Here is a 22,492-nt window from a genome sequence, read left to right on the forward strand (position 1 = left end):
TCGTTGATGTGCGTGGGCTTTCTCTAGTTGCAGTGAGCGGGGGCTACTCTTGGTTGCGGGTTTCTCGTTGCAGTGGCTTCTCTTGTTGCAGAGCATGGGCTCTAGGCGTGTGTGCTTCAGTAGTTGTGGCACGTGGGCTCAGTAGTTGTGGAGCACGGGCTTAGTTGCTTCATAGTATGTGGGATCTTCCCGGACCAGGGCTCAAACTCATGTGCCCTGCATTGGCAGGTGGATTCTTAACGACTGCGCCACCAGGGAAGCCCCCTCTTCCATCTCTTGACAACCAATGTTGTAAGGTCAAGGAGGTCAGTGAATGTGGGAGCCACCGCCCTCTGCTGGAGGGACTGGCCTCATCCCCAGACCTGTATTTGACTCCAGGTCAATAGTTTTCAACCTTATTTGAGAATCAGAAGAAAGCTATAGACTCAAAGAAAAAAAGATATGCACTCCTACATAAAGATTTGCATAGTTTCAGGGATTCATGGAAAGACCCTCTGAAACACATCCATCAACCTCCCAGGTAAAGTTGTGACTTTAGAAGCAGACAGACCGAAGTACAAATTCACGGCAGAGACACCAACCCCTCTGGCTGTGAGACAGAAGAGAAATTAAGAAGAGGCTACCCAGACTATTTTCTGCCAAAAATGCTGTTTTTTTCTCCTTGGATCCCATGTTTAGAAATATTTTCTCTACCAAAGAGATTGCATTGGCTAAGAAATCATTTTTGCATTCCCTAACTTTTTATTAACCCACAGAATAGACAAGTGATATCCAGTTACCCCATAATGGCTGCGTTCATATAATCCAGGTCAAAATCAAAGGTCACTTGACATTAAGTTAGCCAGGGGAGCTCTATAGTGGAAAAATGTCTGATTGATTTTGGTTGGCCCTTGAAATATTAATACTCAAGCTATGATGATTACATTTGTACCAACTGTCACTCACTTAGTTCACGTGCTTAAATCCAAACCAATTCAGTGATGCTATTTGCCTCAAATTCATGCTCTCTCACACATCCACGTCAAATGCAGGTAATGGCAGAAAACGCACCTTCAGTTGCACCTTTTCAAGTGTTCCCTTTAAGGTCAATTCAAACATATAGTTAAAAAAAATATTGGCCACAAAGCTACGCTTAAATCCACTCTGGTTGTTACTCTTAACTTGTGCTTCACACTGGGCCCCTCTGGCACTAAAGGCAGGACCATGTGAGAACATGGAACATCAGCTGAGCACCACTGAGCACCCGGCATGGATAGTGTTGGAGAGACAAACATGAAGAAGACATCGTTCCTGCTCGTCCTTCCTCCATTCATTCAAGAAATATTAAATGTTTCCAATGTACCAGACACTGCAAGGCACTAGGCATATAGTGATAATGAGACAAGTCAAGTCCTTGCTTTCATGGAACTTACTGTCTGGTGGGAGAAGCAGGGTTGGGTGATGGAGGGGGAGAAGGAAGGAGTAAATAAATAGAGAAGATAATTGCAAATTGTGATATGCTCTAGGAAGGAAACAAAGGGGGTGGGTGGAGTTAGGTAGGGAATGGAGGCGGGGCAAGGACCTCCCATAGGTTTAGGGTCAGGGTCCAGGCAGGAAACACGTGGTCCACTCAAACTGGGAAATGGAGGAGAGTTTGTAAAGTTACTATTTACAAAGTGAGAGGAATGATGTAATACCTTGGAGTTAGTAACAGTGGGAGCCATTGCCAGCATTAGGCCCATTTTTTTTTTTTTAGCATTTCTTCATTTAATAAATAAATAAATAAATAAATTTATTTATTTATTTATTTAGGGCTGTGTTGGGTCTTCGTTGCTGCGCACGGGCTCTCTCTAGTTGCAGCAAGCGGGGGCTACTCTTCACTGTGGTGTGTGGGCTTCTCATTGCAGTGGTTTCTCTTGTTGTGGAGCACGGGCTCTAGAGCGCAGGCTCAGTAGTTGTGGCACACGGGCTTAGTTGCTCCGCGGCATGTGGGATCTTCCTGGACCAGGGATCGAACCCGTGTCCCCTGTCCTCGTGCCTCTCCGGGGCCAACAGCACGGTCGCAATCTCTGTCCCGCTGCAATGTGGCCTCATCTTTCGGCCTGGCCCCGCCTGCTGCTGACGTCCATTAAGCTGGATCTGAGCTACAAGGGGAAGAAGCAAATCCAAGAATCTGAAGAGAGCTGATGGGGAGGCCCATCTGAGGGGAGCTGCTGTGGGTATATCACTACCAGTTAGCGGCAGAGTAGCCTGGGATTCAGCTCTCACGATTTCCAATCTAGTGTGGTGTCTGCTAGTTTAGTTTCCTAGGGCTGCTGTAACAAAGAACCACAGACTGGGTAGCTCAGAACAGCAGGAATTTATTCTCCCTCAGTTCTGGGGGCTAGAAGTCCAAACTCAAAGTGTCGCAGGGTTGGTCTCTTCCTGGTGGCTCAGAGGGAGGCTCTGTCCATGCCTCTTTCCTGGCTTCTGGGATTGCTGGCACCCCCTGGCACCCCTTGGCTTTGCAGCCACAGAACTCTGATCTCTGCCTCCATCATCACATAGCCATCTTCCTTCTGTATCTGCCTGTCTCTCTACAACTCTTCCTCTTCTTATGAGGACACCAGTCATTTTGGATTTTGGGTTCCCCTTATTCCATTATGATCGGATCTTAACTAACAACATCTTCAATGATCCTATTTGCAAATAAGGTCACATTCTGAGGTTCCGGGAAGGACATGAATGCGGTGGGGGACACTATTCAACCCAGTACACCTGCTTCAAGGTAGCAAAGCATTAAGTTTGCAAAGTGTCTCTGTCATCTTCTCCTCTTTCAGGGACCCTTTCATTCAGTTCGAATCCCCCATTCCTGCTATTATATATTCAGAACACATGATCTAGTAGCTTAATCACTTGAAAGAGCACGGATTACCCCAATAAAATGCCACTACATACCTATCAGATTGGCAACAATTTTAGAGTGTAATTTAAAAAAATCAACTCTTGGCGAGGATGTGGAGCAACAGGAGTGATTATACACTGCTGGTGAGGATGTGAATTGGTACAGTCATTTTGGGCTGAAGTTGGCAGTATCTAATGAAGCTGAAGATAAACAAACCCTATTGCCCTCCTTAGTTACATATCATATAAAAACATATGCCGATATGCACCAGGATATATGTACAAGGATGAGAAACCTTGTTGGTAATAATACCCAGCTGGAAACAACCCAAATACCCATGGAGAGTAGAAAAAATAAACAAATTATGAGCCAAGACATGGAAGCAACCTAAATGTCCATCGACAGATTAATGGATAAAGAAGATGTGTTTTATATACACACACACACCCACACCCACACCCACACACACAATGGAATATTACTCAGCCATAAAAAAAGAATGAAATAATGCCATTTGCAGCAACATGTATGGACCTAGAGATTATCATACTAAATCAGACAGAGACGAATACCATATGATATTACTTATTTGTGGAATCTTAAAAAATGATACAAATGAACTTATTTACAAAACAGAAAGAGACCCACAGACATGGAAGACAAACGTATGGTTACCAAAGGGGAAAGGGGGGAGGGATAAATTGGGAATTTGGGATTAACAGATACACACTTCTATATGTAAAATAGATAAACAACAAGACCTACTGTATAGTAGAAGGAACTATATTCAGTGTCTTGTAATAACCCATAATGGAAAAGAATCTGAAAAAGAATATATATAAACATATATTGATATAGATATAAAACTGAATCACTTTGCTGTACACCTAAATCATTGTAAATCAACTATACTTCAATAAAAAAAACAAAAAACAAATCATGGATAGAATATAACGGAATACTATATAGCAATGAATCGAGAATGGACTATACATGCAACAATGTGAATGAATCATAAGGCATAATAATGAGCAAAAGAAGTCAAATACCATAGAGTACAGACTGTATGATTCTATTTATATAAAGTTCAAAACCATGCAAAATTAAACCATATTGTTGAAGGATGCATAATCAGATAACAACACTTAAAGAAAAGCAAGGAAATGAATAACATAGAAGTCAGAATAGTGGTTATGCCGGCAGGGAGGGAAGGGATATGATCTGGCAAAGGACACACCAGGGAGTGGGCTTCTGAAGTGCTAGTAGTGTTTGTTTTACAATAATTTATGTGTCACGCTGTATTTATGTTTTTAGCACTTTTCTGTATGCTTGTTGTATTTCACACATATGCATGCTTTTAAAACAACAGCAACAACAACAAAGGACAGCCACCTGGGCTTTGGAAACAAACAAGGAAGCTACTTAGTAGCTGTTTGACTTTGGACACATTACTGAAGTGGCAAGATGATATAAGACTCCTCTTAGAGAAGATATGAATCAAAAAATGTGAATCTCCCTTTAAGAAAGGAATTAGTTTTTAATTGAAGGGAAATTGAAAAAATAATACTGGAATCTAAAAGACCTTTATATACGCAGGTGCTGTGCTGTAAAATATTCTAATCTGTGTTGTTAATGAAGCTGGATTACAACCTAGTAAACTAAATAAAGAGTTCATGTTTAGTTGATTAACCAGTCAAGGCTAAAATCTATGCTACTTAAGTGACAGTTTTTTTCACTTTTCTTCTATCCAATGTAAAAAGATACTGGCTCTCTTACTGTGAAATTGCTTTATTACAAGACTCTGTGTTTACCCATTTGAAATGCAAACTTCTATCTTTGTGACATTTGCTCCATACAATTGGGAGAAGTCCTAATAATGATGGTAATAATAGCTTACACAAAGGGTTCAAATTAGGAACAAAGCAATTCTTTAGGCAGTTTGTAGTTACTAAAACATTTTGACATGACACTATCATCCTTTGAAGACTTCCTTACTTTGTGAAACAAGAAGATATTCCAGGGTCATCTTGAATTTTCCCTGCTTGAGCCCTGGAGTCTTAGCCAATTTTCCAGGGAGCCCTGGGTCCTTTAAATAGAGAATGGTATTTAGAAGCCAAGATCTAGGTTTGCTTATTGCTACTGGTATGTCATTGTTTTTAGGCCCTCTCCACAGACGGGATTGGGAAACAAACACACACACACACTTTTATATGTATCTCTATTACATTAAATACCATGAGTTCACACTGATACACTCAATTCCAATCCAAAAGCAAAGAATTCTTTCAAGCTTTTTCCCTTTCCATGTTTGTAACTCCCTTCTCCAACACTGAGAAATCTATTTTTAATCATTTTGAATGTAACTAAGTTTACAGTGAGTGTCTTGCTGGGTTTTTTTTTTTTTAATTGCTGTTTAAAAATATATTTTTCCCTCTTGTATTGGTTTTTATTCTCTAAGAACTATAAAAACTCCAGAGTTTTCATTTATTTATTCATTCAATCAACATATTTATCAAGCAAACACTATGTGTCAGATAATCTTCTAGGGGTGGGGCTACAGCAGTGAATAAAGCATCGTATTGGGAAAGGAACCATGGAAAGAGAGAATAATAGATACAAACTAGGAAAAAGCTGGGATCTGAACGCAGACAGCCTGGCTCCAGAATTCATGCTATACCATCTGCCTCTGATTGCTCTCGTAATTTGCTCTCTGCCTTCTACAAAAATTCACAACTCTCTTGAATCCAATAAAAATGCCTCTGTCAGTTTCTAAATCTACACAATGCAGAGCCTTGTGCATCTTCCACATTACTTAACATCTCTGAGACTGATCAGTCAGCCAATCATTTATATATTCATTCTTACATCCATTCGAAAAGCAGTTATTGAAAATCCAATATATACTAGGCTCTCTCCTGGTCATCAGGATATAGAAATGGCACAGCCCCCATTCTCAAGGAGCTCACAGTCACATCCAAGAGACACACAAACAATTACAATATAGTCTGATATATAGTTCAGATGCGAGCTGGATGAAGGATGGTCACGTCATGGAAAGAAGGCTTCCTGAAGGAAGGGGCTCTGTCATAGCAAGGACTAGAACAGTGGTTCTGCTGTTAAAGATATCAAGAATAAATAAGTATATGGGTGAATGAGTTCAAGTCAGTTCATATATTTCGTAGAAGATCCTACTGTCCAAGGCCTTGTGCTCTGAACTGGGAGTGTGCAGATGAAGAAGGGGCAGCTCAGGCCTTTAATGAGCTTCTAGTTTTACTGGCAGATACAAACATCTGTAAAGAGATGTTTCAATACAATGTAGAGAATCCTGTGGGGTAGGTGAGCTCCTGCGACAGTAAGAAGATGGAGGGAGGCTCCATGCTCTATTAGTGGATGGATGAAGGGGGCCTCTAAGTTCTATTAGTGTAGGTTTCCTAGAATGAATTGTTGCAGCTTGAATATAACCAGTAGATGAATAGGAGTCATTGACAGCTTCTAATCAGAGGAATAATAGAGTCAAATCTGTATTTGTTGGTAGGATGGAGGATGGAAACGGGAAGGGAAAACTAAAGGACACCAGCAAAGAGGCTGAATTATGAATAGGAAGCTTGATCTGGAGATAGAATTTGGCACTGTTTGCAATTACTCAGGGAGAGTATGTAAAGAGGATTGATGGAACCCAGCGAACCAACACTTAACTAGCTGCAGAGAAAAACAGCCCTGGATGGACCCCTAAGGAGAAGAGTCAGAAGAGGATAATTAGGAAAGACTGGTGTCCTGGGAGTCAAATGAATAAAGAGAAGGCGGAGACAAGGAGGATCAGGAAAGAGAGACAACAACGCACAACATCAGTTGTGTCCAATGCTGTACAGAGATCAAAAAGCGTCCACTTTATTTGGCAATAGGTGTCTTTTTTTTTTAATATTTATTTACTTATTTAGGCTGCGCCGGGTCTTAGTTGCTGCACGCGGGATCTTCCTTGCTGCATGAGGGCTCTTTCCTTTTGAGTTGTTGCAGGAGGACTCTTAGTTGCGGCATGCATGTGGGATCTATAGTTCCCCGGCCAGGGATCGAACCCCACCCCCTGCAATGGAAGCACGTCGTCTTACTCACTGGACCACCAGGGAAGTCCCCGCAATACGTGACGTTTGCCAGAGCAATTTCTGTGTTAGTGGTGAAGGCGGGAGTTCCACTGCAATAAATGAGTGAATGAGGAAGGAGAAAAAGCCAAGATGAGTAAATGAATCTATAAATCCAGCGCTGTGCCCTCACTCGCCCTGGGAATTTCCAAGGCCAACGTCGGGAGTTGGTGTTGTGGAAGGACCTTCCAGACAGGGCTCTGGATGCCGCCTAGGAAACCTGTCTGCCTCGCAACCCTTAGGTAGGCGCGGCTCCAAGGTCAGGGTCACCTCTGGCCTCCAGGCAACCCGTCACCTTGACGACCAACTGAAAAAAACCGGAAAGTACGGAAGCTGTCAGATCATCTCGCGATATCTGGCGGTACGTCGTCGGCCCTCCGGGCCTGGGAACGGAGGCGGCTCTCGCGAGACTTGCCTGGGGTTTGAGCGCGAGGCCCGACGGTCCGGAAAGCTGGAACTGCGGGTGGGGAACATGTCGGATTCAGAGCTCGGCAGGAAGTGGGACCGGTGCTTGGCGGATGCCGTCGTGAAGATAGGTAAGGGGTTCCTCGTCTCCGGCAGGCCCCACCCGGAGCCGATAAGTTGGCTCAAGGCTCCGCTGACCCGGAGGGCGGAGGAGAAGCCCCGTGAGAGGTCAGGCCGTTCGGCCTGTTCCAGCCCCTCAGGCCACGGAGAGCTGCCCGGGCCCGGGCGGGAGGTCACTACGGCGGCTGGGGACGCGGGCTCCAGGAGCCTGGGTGGCCGCCCGAGGTGGGAGGTGTGGAGATGCAGCCCCGAGGAGTTGGGGGTCGGGTTGGCAGGTGGCAGGAGAGTTGGGGAGCTCTGCGAGTTGAAGCAGTATGCAGGGCGCAACCTTGGGCTGGAGGCTGGAAATTCTCCTCCCTCGTGTCACATCTTTCGCACGGGGCGTGCAGCTTGGCCTGGAGGCCACATTCCTCCTCTGCTGAATCAAAAGTGCCCTCTAAGAAGGTCATCGGGAGCATTTTATAGATACTGTCAGGCTCTAATGTGAGTTGCTGTCATTCCCGACTTGTAACGTGGTTTATAGGCATCAGAGTAGCCTGGGGCCTGAAATCCGAGACATAGTGATGGTGATCTGGAATTAGAATTGCCTTGGAAAGTAAGATAGTGATTGGTAACTTTTCAGCCCTTAGTGTAGCTCGGTGTAGCCTTTTAACATGTGCTCAGGGACGACACAAAAATTATGAAGTCACTGCTTGGAGGGGAGAGGGAAAGAGGGAAACTCACTAAGTGCCAGACTCTGTGCTTGGTGTGCAACTTAATACATTATTTAATACAAGTCATGAAATTGAGAGTCAAGTGAAGGGATTTGCCCAGGGCCTAATCAATGGCAAAGTTGGGAATTTAACCCAGGTTTTCTGGTTTCAAGTACCATACATTTCTTCGATACTAATTTTTATTATCTAATTTTGATATTTTTGTATGGAAATCTTAAAAAAAGTATTTAAGAGGATTTAGGATTGTGCCCTTGAATGAAAATATTGGAAAAGAAATAAAATTGTAAGGTCCATGAGAGCAGGGATGTTTTCTGGTTCATTCACTGCTGTATCCTCAGCTCCCAGAAGAGTGCTTAATAAAAGATGTTAATACAAGTGCTTAATAAAAGATGTTGAGAATGAGTCAGTAAATGAAGAAATTTATCACAGCTACCTCTTCATCCTCAAATTCACCACTTACCGGCTGTGTGATTTAGGGCAAGTAATCTAACCTCTCTTGTGCCTGCTTACTCATTTGTAAATTGGCAATAATATTGCTATCTCACAGAGTTGTTTTGAGGATTAAATGAGTGAGTTTATGTAGAGGCTTCCTTAACTATGAAATGAGGATAAAGAGATAGATTTACCTAAAAGGATTATGAAGACTGAAGGACAGAAAAGTACACAAGATACTTGCACAATGCCTGGCACTTACTATATATTCAGTAAATGGTGGTAGTAATAATTGTTGATATTGATACTGTGCCACTGATGATCACCTGAGGCAGTAAGTAGTGTGTGTCGTTCATGAGTGGGACATTGGTGGGGCATACACAGGTGGAATAATTAAATGAAGCGTGGTGATATATGATTACAGATAAAAACTAAAATAAGTTATTCAGACTTTTTGCTTATTATTATAAATCAAGTAAATGGAGTGGTGGGTTGGGAGAAGTGGGCCTTTAGTAGAGCTTTGGTTAATGACTTGGACTTGGATAGTCAGGGAGAGTGGAAGAACTTGAGCAGAGGCTGGTTGAACTTTTATGGAGGAGGAATTGAAGCACGGAGAGGTTAAGTGGCTAGGAGTGGAGGAGCTGGGGTTAGAACCAGGCATTCTAATTTCAGCACCCGCCTACTCCCTAAACAAGGCTGGTTTGGGTGGAGTCAGAATTGTGAATTACCTTAGAGAGATTCTACTTTATCTTGAAGGCTTTTGAGTTGGCTTTGGCTTTTTCACATGCATTCTGCATATTCAACACCTCTGTCTTAAAAATCTATTGGGACTTCCCTGGTGGCGCAGTGGTTAAGAATCTGCCTGCCAATGCAGGGGACATGGGTTCGAGCCCTGGTCCGGGAAGATCCCACATGCCACGGAGCAACTAAGCCCATGCACCACAACTACTGGGCCTGTGCTCTAGAACCTGTGAGCCACAACTACTGAGCCTGTGTGCCACAACTACTGAGCCTGTGCTCTAGAGCCCGTGAGCCACAGCTACTGAAGCCCGTGCGCCTAGGGCCCATGCTACGCAACAAGAGAAGCCACCGCGATGAGAAGCCCACGCACCGCAACGAAGAGTAGCCCCAGCTCGCCACAACTAGAGAAAGCCCGCGAGCAGCAACGAAGACCCAACACAGCCAAAAATTTAAAAAAAAAAAAAAAAAAAAAAAATCTATTACTTTCTGCTCCCAGGGCTCAGTAAGTCGAGGCTAGTAGGGAATCATGAGATGGTTTTAAGTAACAAATATGTACTGAGCTATGGGCCAGTCAGTGGGCAGATAGGGAAACAGAAGGCATTTCAGTGCCCTCAACAGGGAACTTATGTGATGTAAATGGAATTTTGGTATGATTGTCCTGGCAGTGTTTTATATAGAACAAATCAGGAGTAGAGGAGGCTAACAGTACTGTGAATGTGAAGTGATAAAAGTCTGAACTGTTAGACCAGAAAGGAATGGGTCTGTTTGAGACACTTCAAACTTTTTCCCCCATTTATAAAAAGGAGATAGTAATACCCACCTCCTGGGCCAGCACAGTGCCAAGTACATAGTGGGAACTCAATAAATGCTATTTTCTTTATCTTCTCTCCAACTGGGTTAACTTTGCCTCATTTCATTTCTTATAAAGATGACTCCAAGGTTAGAACTTAAGTGGTGATGTCATTGATCAGAATTTGGAAGTAAAGCAGGAGGGGTGCATGTGCACCTCATTATACTAAGTTACATATAAGACTTAGTAACTGATCATGTGAAGTGGCAGGAGAGAGACTGTAGTGAGAAAAAAGCTCATAATTTTGATTGTTTTTCTGCTTACATGGTTGAATTTGTTTGAGAATGATAATGAGGTTGAGAAGAAGTTTTTAATTTTGAGGGAGAAGCTGAGTTCAGATTTTGAGGGGGTTGTCCCTGAAGTAATGGACGTAGAGAAAGGGCATATGAGAAATGAAGCATGGAAGTGTAATTTTGGGGGACTTTCGTTTAAGAGGTATTTGAGACTATGGAATGAACACTTTTTTTTTTTTTGGCTGCCTTCGATCTTAGTTGTGGCATTCAGGATCTTTCATTGTAGCACGCGGGCTTCTCTCTAGTTGTGGCGCATGGGCTCTAGAGTCTGCGGGCTTAGTTGCCCCGCGGCATGTGGGATCTTAGTTACCCGACCAGGGATTGAACCTGCATCCCTTGCATTGGAAGGCAGATTCTAAACCACTAGATCACCAGGGAAGTCCCTGGAATGAACAGTCTTCTGTAGTGAGTGTGTTAGTTCCTATTCCTATAGGCAGTGAGATTTTAGAACTCTTTAAACATCTTTGGCTGCTTGCTTTTCTAGTACTTCAAAATGGAGATGGAGACTCAGGAACGGCAGCCTGCCATAATAAGATAGAGGTTTTGTAGATGTAGGCAGGGAAGAAGGGCCAAGGCAGGCTTTCAGCTGCATATTGATAATTTCATGTTCTCTGGCTTCAGAGAGACTGAAGGGAGGTCAAGGTGAATGGACAGCTCCCTTGGTGAGCACTTCTCTGTTTGGCACCTTATAACTGTTTTCATTCTTTTCCCACCGATTTGCCGAAAAATGACTATTTTAATCGCTCGTGTTTAGCCTAGATATTGTACAGCTGAGTTAAAGAGCCCTCATAAGCATGTACTTTAGGCACAAGTTGTTTTAAAAATTGTTCTTCAAAGATTTACTCTGAAGCTTGAGTAATGTTCTCATATGATTTTGTCCTGTAGGAAGAGCTACGTTTATTTATAAATACCACCCCTCCTTTCCTATCATAGGGAAAGCAGTTTTATTTCCCCCATATTCTGGTTTTAAAATATCTATTTATTTGTGTATAATAGGAGTATGTGGGATAGAAGATTTCTAATATGGTTTGACCTGGTGTACTGAGCTCATTGACTCAAAGAAACAAAACAAAACACACGCCTCCCTATAATAGGCACAATAGGCCATTGTTAAACATGTTTCTCTCTTCTTTCACTTCTTGTTCCTTTCTTTTCCTTTCTTCCCCTCACATTTTTCCTTTCTCCCTAGTTCATCCATAAGGTTTGAGACTAATGTCTTTAAAAAATAATAATAACATTGTTAGCATTTAAGAAGTTCCTAGGTGTTCTGTTTATTCTCCATCACATCACTAAATTTTTTTACAGCTTTTTTAAAAAATTTATTTTGTTTTATTTTTGGCTGTGTTGGGTCTTCTTTGCTGTGCACCGTCTTTCTCTAGTTGCAGCGAGCAGGGGCTACTCTTCGTTGCAGTGTCTGGGCTTCTCGTTGCGGTAGCTTCTCTTGTTGTGGTGGCTTCTCTTGTTGCGGAGCACAGGCTCTAGGCGTGCGGGCTTCAGTAGTTGTGGCATGTGGACTCAGTAGTTGTGGCTCGCAGCCTCTAGAGCGCAGGCTCAGTAGTTGTGGCGTATGGGCTTAGTTGCTGCGCGGCATATGGGATCTTCCCGGACCAGGGCTCGAACCTGTGTCCCCTGCACTGGCAGGCGTTTTTTTGTGTTTTTTTTAAACATCTTTATTGGAATATAATTGCTTTACAATGGTGTGTTAGTTCCTGCTGTATCACAAAGTGAATCAGCTATACATATACATATATCCCCATATCTCCTCCCTCTTGCGTCTCCCTCCCACCCTCCCTATCCCACCCCTCTAGGTGGTCACAGAGCACCGAGCTGATCTCCCTGTGCTCTGTGGCTGCTTCCCACTAGCTATCTATTTTACATTTGGTAGTGTGTATATGTCCATGCCACTCTCTCACTTCGTCCCAGCTTACCCTTCCCCCTCCCTGTGTCCTCAAGTCCATTCTCTACGTTTGCGTCTTTATTCCTATCTTGCTCCTAGGTTCTTCAGAACCATTTTTTTTTTTTTTTAGATTCCATATATATGTGTTAGCATATGGTATTTGTTTTTCTCCTACTGACTTACTTCACTCTGTATGACAGACTCTAGGTCCATCCACCTCACTACAAATAACTCAATTTCGTTTCTTTTTATGGCTGATTAATATTCCATTGTATATATGTGCCACATCTTCTTTATCATTCACCTGTCAATGGACACTTAGGTTGCTTCCATGTCCTGGCTATTGTAAGTAGTGCTGCAGTGAACATTGTGGTACATGACTCTTTTTGAATTATGGTTTTCTCAGGGTAGATGGCAGACAGATTTTGAACCACTGTGCCACCAGGGAAGCCCCACTAATTTTTCTTAATAGCTCCTATCACCATCTGGAATTTGCAATTTGTTTCTTTACTTGATTGTCCCTCCTCCCTAGAATGTAAACTTCATGAGAACCAGAGACTGTTTTGTTCACTGTTGACCCCCAGCCCCTGGGATAGAGGAGGCATACAGTACCTATTGTTAAGTGAATGATATGTGTTGCTGAGAATTTTGTAGCCTCTGTTCTCAGCCCGTATCTGCTACTCAGTGTCTTTATTAACTGAATGAATTAGCATTTAAATTTTAAAAGTCCAAGTAGGGTACATTTCATGTGAATTTCTGCCAGTTCACACTTTGACCATGTGTCCTTGTACTCTTGGAACTGTTACCAACTTTTAATTTCATCTGGGCATGTAAATTATTGTCAGTAATCTTAATAATAAAGTAGTATTAGAAATATTTGGGAGTAGTCAACCAAGAAACATAAACCAGAGAGCACTTTTTTATTTAAACAAGTAGAGCATGATGTTGGTTTAAGTGGTACTGCCAAAGCCTTATTGCAGGAAATTAAAAAGGAGTGAAGAATATTACATTTTATGAATAGCATGTTCCATTAGTTTATGTGAATGCGTCATTAATGGTTTTTGCTAATTTTATGAATTTATTTTTGTTTTATCAGATTTATTGAATGCTCTGGTTTTCTTTCCCACTCTGCTCAAGGGCTGTGCCATTTATTGATATTTTCCTTGTACATACTGACTAGTTAGTCTTGTGTGTACCCACATGAATAAGACACACATTCTTGCTAATGAGAATAGGAATCATAGTATTGTGCTAACACAGGAGTCTTAATAGTTCTGGGACAGAGCTGATGCGCTCACCTTTGCTTGTCACTCAGACTGGATGGGAAGTTTTATCTATTTTCTGTTTCCCAGGGGAAATAAGATCCTAAGAGATGAGAAAATCAGAGTTGATGAGACTTATGGAGGTCCTTCCCTGCAATTTGAGAATATCTAAGCCCTGCGAGTGTAGGTCATAGAAGCATTGTCATTGCCCTTAGAGTGCTGTTACAACTCACTCTCGAATGCAGAAGGCCTGTGCTGGCAGGCTGTGACCTCATGACCAAGTTGATGTCTGTGTGGCAGAGGCTATGGCCCCAGATTTGCTGGAGGAAGCTTTGAGGAGAATCTCACTCCAGTACTTTGTGGATTCATTTGGAGGCCTTGGGAATCCTTAATGTGAAAAAACTGTGAAATTGGCTATGTCCCTTCTTCCCCACATTTCACTCCCACTTTGAGACCAGAGTAAGGAATATCTAGTCTTTTTTTTTTTTTTTAATTTATTTATTTATTTTTGGCTGTGTTGGGTCTTAGTTGATGTGCGTGGGCTTTCTCTAGTTGCGGCGAGCAGGGGCTACTTTTCATTGTGGTGCACGAGATTCTCATTGTGGTGGCTTCTCTTGTTGCAGAGCATGGGCTCTAGGCACACGGGCTTCAGTAGTTGCAGCAGGCAGGCTCAGTATTTGTGGCTTGTGGGCTCTAGAGCATAGGCTCAGTAGTTATGGCACACGGGCTTAGTTGTTCCGCGGCATGTGGGGTCTTCCCGGACCAGGGCTTGAACCCATGTCCCCTGCATTGGCAGGCGGATTCTTAACCACTGCACCACCAGGGAAGTCCCAGGAATATCTAGTCTTAATAATCCATGTATTGGCCAGAAAATCTAAAAGAGGGGAAGGAGATGTCATGGTTGGGAGAGGGGTTGACCAATGCCATGATACTTTCCTGAAAAAGGCTGTTCTTGCAAGCCAGGTGTATTAAGCATGAGGAAAAATGCAAGCCATGGACATTTATAAGCAACTCCTAGAATGTATTCCATTTAATGGACTGTGGTAGCATTCACATGCCTTTCCTTTTCTTTTGCCTGATTTTTTGCATTAGAAATAAATGTACCAATAATTACCTCTCTGTGCCTCAGTTTCCTCAACTATAAAATGGTAGTTGTTTACAAGTGATGATAAAATGAGATAATCTCTGTACAGTGGTTAGTACATTACCTGTACTTGGTAAATACTAGCTGCAGGCATGTGAATGAAGGATAACAGTTATAAGTTAAAATAACACATTTGCTCCTATCACGGCTATTGTGGGTGGTATGGAAGTCCGACAATTGGTATTCCAGTTTTATATACATAGTAGTAATAATTAATGTATACTTCTCTAAGCAATTTAATACCAGGCATTGTGGAAATCTCGGGGGAGGGGTGCACAGGTGAATAGGCACTGGGCCTACCCTTGAGGGGCTTACCTTCTTGAGGAATGTGAAAAGGAGGTGGAGACTTCGGAATTCCATCTTAGAGAATTCCATCTTAGGTGTTTAGTAGGTGGACTGGGTGGAGGTCTGCATTTCAGGTCTCAGAAACTGTCCAGGCATCATCCCAGAGGAGAGAGAGACTTTGGCTCCTTCGGGGAGTGATGATAATGGCTACCATTTATTGAGCACTTACCATGTGCCAGACACTGTGCTAAGCATGTTACATTATCTCATTTAATCCTCATAGTCTTGAGGGGTATTTTCCCTCAATTTTTTTTTAATTGTGATAAAATACAAATAAAATTTACCATTTTATGGGGGGGATAAATTAGGAGTTTGAGATTAACATATACACACTACTATATATAAAATAGATGAACAACAAGGACCTACTGTATAGCACAGGGAACTATATTCAATATCTTGTAATAACCTATAATGGAAAAGAACCTGAAAAAGTTTTATATATATATATATATACACACACATATATATATACACACATATATATATATATATAAAACTGAATCACTTTGCTGTATACCCAAAACTAACACAACATTGTAAAATCAACTATATTTCAATAAAATTTTTAAAATTTTAATTTAAATTAAAACATTTTTAAATTGACCATCTTAACCGTCTTTAGGTGTACCACTAAGGGGTATTAAATATTTTCACAGTGCTGTACACTCATTACCATCATCTATCTCCATAACTCTTCATCTTGTAAAACTGAAACTCTGTACCCAGTTAACAATAACTCTCTACTCCTGCGCATACCTTCCAGCCCCTGGCAACCACCACTCTACTTTCTGTCTCTGTGATTTTGACTACTCTTAAGTACCTCATGTAAGTAGAATCATACAGTATTTGTCTTTTTGAGATTGGCTTATTTTACTTTGTATAATGTCTTCAAGGTTTACTCTATTTATTTATTTATTTAGGCTGTGTTGGGTCTTCCTTGCTGCGAGTGGGCTTTCTTTAGTTGCGGCTGGTGGAGGCTACTCTTTGTTGTGGTGTGTGGGCTTCTCATTGCAGTGGCTTCTCTTGCTGTGGAGCACGGGCTCTAGGCCCGCGGGCTTCAGTAGTTGTGAGTCGTGGGCTCAGTAGTTGTGGCACACGGGCTTAGTTGCTCTGCGGCATGTGGGATCTTCCTGGACCAGGACTCGAACCCGTGTCCCCTCCATTGGCAGGCAGATCCTTAACCCCTGTGCCACCAGGGAAGCCCGTTGTGGCTGTACCATTTTACATTCTTACTTACACTGCACAAGAGTCCCAGTTTCTTCACATCCTCACCAACATTTGTTCTTTTCTTTTAAAAAAATTTTTTTAATAGTAGCCATCCTAATCAATGTAAGGTAGTATCTCATTGTAACTTTGATTTGCATTTCTCTAATAATTAGTGATGTTCAGTGCATCTTTCCATATACTTATTGGTCATTTGTATATCTTCTTTGGAGAAATGTCAGTTCAAGTCCTTTGTCCATCTTTTTTTTTTTTTTTTTTTAATCATTTATTTTTGGCTGCGCTGGGTCTTCGTTGCTGCACGCGGGCTTTCTCTAGTTGTGGCGAGCGGGGGCTACTCTTCGTTGGGGTGCGCGTGCTTCTCATTGTGGTGGCTTCTCTTGTTGTGGAGCATGGGCTCTAGGCATGCGGGCTTCAGTAGTTGTGGCACGCGGGCTCAGTAGTTGTGGCTCACGGGCTCTAGGGTGCAGGCTCAGTAGTTGTGGCGCACGGGCTTAGTTGCTCCACGGCATGTGGGATCTTCCTGGACCAGCGTTTGAACCCGTGTCCCCTGCATTGACAGGCAGATTCTTAACCACTGTGCCACCAGGGAAGCCGTCTTTGTCCGTCTTTGAATTATTTTTGTTGTTGTTGCATTTAGGATTTCTCTATATATTCTTTTTTAGAATATTTATTTATTTATTTTTGGTTGCATTGGGTCTTTGTTGCTGCGCGTGGGCTTTCTCTAGTTGTGGTGAGCGGGGGCTACTCTTTGTTGCGGTGCGCGGGCTTCTCATTGCAGTGGCTTCTCGTTGCGGTCACAGGCTTCTAGGCGTGCAGGCTTGTAGTTGCAGCATGCGGGCTCAGTAGTTGTGGCTCTCCGGCTCTAGAGCACAGGCTCGGTAGTTGTGGCACATGGGCTTAGTTGCTCTGCGGCATGCGGGATCTTCCCGGACCAGGGCTTGAACCTGTGTCCCCTGCACTGGCATGCGGACTCTTAACCATTGTGCCACAAGGGAAGTCCCATCTCTATATATTCTTGATATTAATCCTTTATCGGATCTGTGATTTGCAAATATTTTCTCCCATGTATGTGGGATACCTTTTTGCTCTGCTGGTATTATCTTTTGGTGCACAAAATTAAAAAATTTTTATGAAGTCCAGTTTGTCAATTTTTTCTTTTGTTGACTGTGCTTTTGGTGTCTGAGCAGCAAAAATCTCGTTTCTCATCTACTCTCATACTGACAGTACTTCTGATGGCAGATGTGTTGGTTTTCCACACCAAGATATTCTCTGACACCAGCTGGGTGCTCCATTGCACAATTCAATTCTGACAATAACAGGATAGCACAGACCCTATGAGTTAAGGGCTTAGTCCCCTAAGACTCTCACTTCAGATGCCAATCAGAAGTCCAGATTGTTACCTATGCTTCTGACTGACTGGCTATGAATCAGAGGTTCCCATGATTCCCTCTTAGGGTTCAATAATTTGTTAGAATGGCTCACAGAGCTCGGGAAAACAGTTTGTTTAGTAGATTACCAGTTTATTACCAAGGATACTAAAGAATCTGAATGAACAGCCAGATGAAGAGATACATTTGGTGAGGTCCTGAAGGGTCCCAAGCCAGGAGCTTCTGTTTCTGTGGAGGTGGGGTGCACCTCCCTCCTGGCATGTTGCCCTCCTGGCATGTAGATTTGTTCACCATCCTGGAAGCTCTCAGAACCCCATACTTTTGGGATTTTTTGGAAGCTTCATCATGAAGGCATGATTAATCATTAGCTCAGTCTCCAGCCCCTCTCCCCTTCTTGGAGGATGGGGGATGAGGCTGGAAATTCCAAGCGTGACTTGGTCTTTCTGGTGATCAGCCCTCATCCTGAAGCCATGCAGGAGCCCATCAAGAGTCGCCTCATTAGAGTAAAAGACACGCCTATCACCCAGGAAGTTCTAAGGGATTTAAGAGCTCTCTGCCAGGAACTGGAGGCAGAGACCGATATATGTATTTGTATGATTTCATATCCAAGAAATCATTGCCAAATCCAATGTGATGATGTTTTTGCCCTATATTTCCTCTTAAGAGTCTTACAGGTTTTTGAGCTGTGTTCAGTTAATTTTTGTATATGGTGCCAGATAAGGAGAGTCTGATTTCATTTTTTTTGCATGTGGATATCCAGTTTTCCCAGAACCATTTGTTGAAAACACAGGCCTTTCCCCACTGAATGGTCTTGGCACCCTTGTCAAAAACCATTTGACCATATATGCAAGGGTTTATTTCTGGGCTGTCTATTCCATTGGTCTATCTGTCTGTCTTTATGCCAGTACTACACTGTTTTTTTTTTTTTTTTTTGACCGTGCCGTGCGTTTTGAGAGATCTTAGTTCCCTGACCAGGGGTTGAACCCGGGCCCACGGCAGTGAAAGCTCTGAGTTCTAACCACTGGACCACCAGGGAATTCCCAGTACTACATTGTTTTGATAACTGTAGCTTTGTAGTAAGTTTTGAAATCAGGAAATGTGTCTCTTGGTTTGTTCTTTTTCAAGATTATTTTGGCTATTCAGGGTCCCTTGAGATTCCATATGAATTTTAGGATGGGTTTTATATTTCTGCAGAAAATATCATAGGATTTTGATAGGGATTGCATCGAATCTGTAGATCCCTTTGGATAGTATTGACATCTGGTAGCAAATAATATTCTATGGTATGGATATACCACATTTTGTTTATCCATTTATCAGTTGATGGACATTTAGGTTGTTTACACTTTTTCGCTATTATGAATAATGCTGCTGTGACCAAGTATACCAGTTTTTATATGGACATATGTTTTCATTTCTCTTGGGTATGTTCCTAGGAGTGGGATTACTGGATTGCATGGCTCTTTGTGTAGCATTGAGAAAAACCATTAAATGTTAAGCTGAAGAGTGACGTGGTTGAATGTCTGATTTCAGAAAGATCCCTGAAGTATTATGAGAATGAATTGGAAAGGGCCAGAATGAGGGCAAGGGATGTATTAGTATATTATTGCAAAGTCATGTCATAAGTGAAATGATCAGGTTAGAGGAACCCAGAACTAAGATGGGGGCAGAAGGAGTGGAATGGAGATGGATGTAATGGTGACAGTACAGCAGTAATGTTTACAGAACTTGAAATGCAGGCTCACGAGCAGGAGTTGTCAGGGTGATGTCAAACCTACGTAAATGGAGAGTGGAATTGCGGTTGACAAGTAGGAGAGGCAGGAGGGGAGCCCAAGTAACATTTTGCAGTTTATTAATTTCTGTTATGTCTTGAGATTTGTCACTGGGTATATGCAGCTCAGTCAACAGAGATGAAAGTTAATGCTTTGCCATGCATTCACCTTCATGAAAAGAAAGGGTTTGGCCTTGTTCCTTCCTTGCTAAGAAAGTAGGACAGTAAATGATTTAGCAGCTGACCTACCTTAGAATTAACCAGCAGGTTTTGTGTATTCATCCGCTAATCAATTACGTGTAGTTAAATTGATTGTTTAAGACCATTTTAATTTTAAAATAATATTATACTGGTCAACTAATCTATAACAAAGGAGGCAAGGATATACAAAGGAGAAAAGACAGTCTCTTCAATAAGTGGTGCTGGGAAAACTGGACAGCTACATGTAAAAGAATGAAATTAGAACACTCTCTAACACCATACACAAAAATAAACTCAAAATGGATTAGAGCCCTAAATGTAAGACAAGACACTATAAAACTCTTAGAGAAAAACATAGGAAGAACACTCTTTGACGTAAATCACAGCAAGATCTTTTTTGATCCATCTCCTATAGTAATGGAAATAAAAACAAAAATAAACACAAATGGGACCTGATGAAACTTAAAAGCTTTTGCAAAGCAAAGGAAACTACAAACAAGACGAAAAGGCAACCCTCAGAATGGGAGAAAATATTTACAAACGAATCAATGGACAAAGGATTAATCTCCAAAATATATAAACAGCTCAAGCAGCTCAATATTAAAAAAACAAACAACCCAATCAAAAAATGAGCAGAAGACCTAAATAGACATTTCTCAAAGAAGACATATAGATGGCCAAGAAGCACGTGAAAAGCTGCTCAACTGCTCAACATCACTAATTATTAGAGAAATGCAAATCAAAACTACAGTGAGGTATCACCTCACACCAGTTAGAATGGTCATCATCAGAAAATCTACAAACAACAAATGCTGGAGAGGGTGTGGAGAAAAGGGAACCCTCTTGCACTGTTGGTGGGAATGTAAATTGATACAGCCACTATGGAGAACAGTATGGAGGTTCCTTAAAAAACTAAAAATAGAATTACCATATGATCCAGCAATCCCACTACTGGGCATATACCCAGAGAAAACCATAATTCAAAAAGGCACATGCGGTAGCACAGGGAGATCAGCTAGGTGGTTTGTGACCACCTAGAGGGGTGGGATAGGGAGGGTGGGAGGGAGGGAGACGCAAGAGGGAAGAGATAGGGGAACATATGTATATGTATAACTGATTTACTTTGTTATAAAGCAGAAACTAACACACCATTGTGAAGCAATTATACTCCAATAAAGATGTTAAGAAAAAAAAAGGCATATGCGGGACTTCCCTGGTGGCACAGTGGTTAAGAATCCGCCTGCCAATGCAAGGGACATAGGTTCGATCCCTGGTCTGGGAAGATCCCACATGCCACGGAGCAACTAAGCCCGTGCACCACAACTGCTGAGCCTGCGCTCTGGAGCCCGTGAGCCACAACTACTGAGCCCACGTGCCACAACTACTGAAGCCCGCGCGCCTAGAGCCCGTGCTCCGCAACAAGAAGTCACTGCAATGAGAAGCCCACGCACCACAACTAAGAGTAGCCCCCACTCGCTGCAACTAGAGAAAGCCCGCGCGCAGCAACGAAGACCCAACGCAGCCAAAAATAAAAACAAAAAACAAAAAAAACAAACAGACACATGCACCCCAATGTTCATTGCAGCACTATTTACAATAGCCAGGTCATGGAAGCAACCTAAATGCCCATTGACAGACGAATGGATAAAGATGTGGTACATATATACAGTGGAATATTGCTCAACCATAAAAAGGAATGAAATTGGGTCATTTGTAGAGGCGTGGATGGATCTAGAGACTGTCATACAGAGTGAAGTAAGTCAGAAAGAGAAAAACAAATATCGTATATTAACGCATATATGTGGAACCTAGAAAAATGGTACAGATGAACTGGTTTGCAGGGCAGAAATAGAGACACAGATGTAGAGAACAAATGTATGGACACCACGTGGGGAAAGTGGCGGGGGTGTGGTGGTGGTGGTGGGATGAATTGGGAGATTGGGATTGACATGTATACACTAATATGTATAAAATAGATAACTAGTAAGAACCTGCTGTATAAAAAATAAATAAAATTCAAAAATTCAAAAAAAAATACTACACTGAAAAAGGCCATTGAATAGTCATGCAAAAAGAAAGCAAATTACTGTTTTTCTTTAAGTATCAGTTCATCTGATAAATATGGGTTACCACAAAGTATTGGTGGCTCACCAAAAAGTGCCTTTTGGTAGCCTGTGTTTGCAAACTGATACCTCTCCATTTCATGGAGTGATATCAATTAGGGTAAACTAAAATACTTCAAAGGTTTTTGGTTGTTTATAGGTTTGGGTTTCAAATTAGTACATGTTAATTGTTGAATTAGTAGCCATATTTTGTTTGTTATATGTATTTATAAACAATGTTTGGGAGCAGAAATCCTTTTTCCATTTGCGGCAGCAATATGAATAATGGAACATTGTGATCTTCCTAGAGGAGAATTTTCTGTTAGTATTGTAGAATAATGTAATTAGGCACTATGTGGAACTTGAAAACATATTTAAATTTTTGTTCTGGCTGTGGTTTTATGCTTTCCTAAAATGTGGCCTGAAACAGTTTATTAGTAAATATGCTGAATTGCTTTTTCTGGCAAGTGCATTTCAGTGTTGAATCCAAGGGAAAATACAAATATTTACTTATAAAAGTCGTTTGGTGTGGTAATATTTTTACCACGGCCATTGACCCACTATTGAAATGTTAGGGCATTGCTAGGTTGGATCCTGTTTAT

At 42.0% G+C, this 22,492-nt stretch overlaps 1 protein-coding gene across 1 annotated transcript in view; it reads left to right on the forward strand.

Moving 5' to 3' along the window:
• Window positions 1–7,405: 7,405 nt before the first annotated feature.
• The window catches only part of MICOS10 (mitochondrial contact site and cristae organizing system subunit 10), a 35,224-nt gene continuing 20,137 nt past the window's right edge, over window positions 7,406–22,492 (forward strand). Inside the window, exon 1 of the mRNA XM_059915182.1 lies at window positions 7,406–7,535. Within this exon, the coding sequence (XP_059771165.1) occupies window positions 7,472–7,535 (64 nt within the window). The 5' untranslated portion in view covers window positions 7,406–7,471. The remainder of the gene's footprint in view (window positions 7,536–22,492) is intronic.

This window comes from Balaenoptera ricei, chromosome 1 (assembly GCF_028023285.1).
Source record: "Balaenoptera ricei isolate mBalRic1 chromosome 1, mBalRic1.hap2, whole genome shotgun sequence".
Classification (NCBI taxonomy): Eukaryota; Metazoa; Chordata; class Mammalia; order Artiodactyla; family Balaenopteridae; genus Balaenoptera; species Balaenoptera ricei.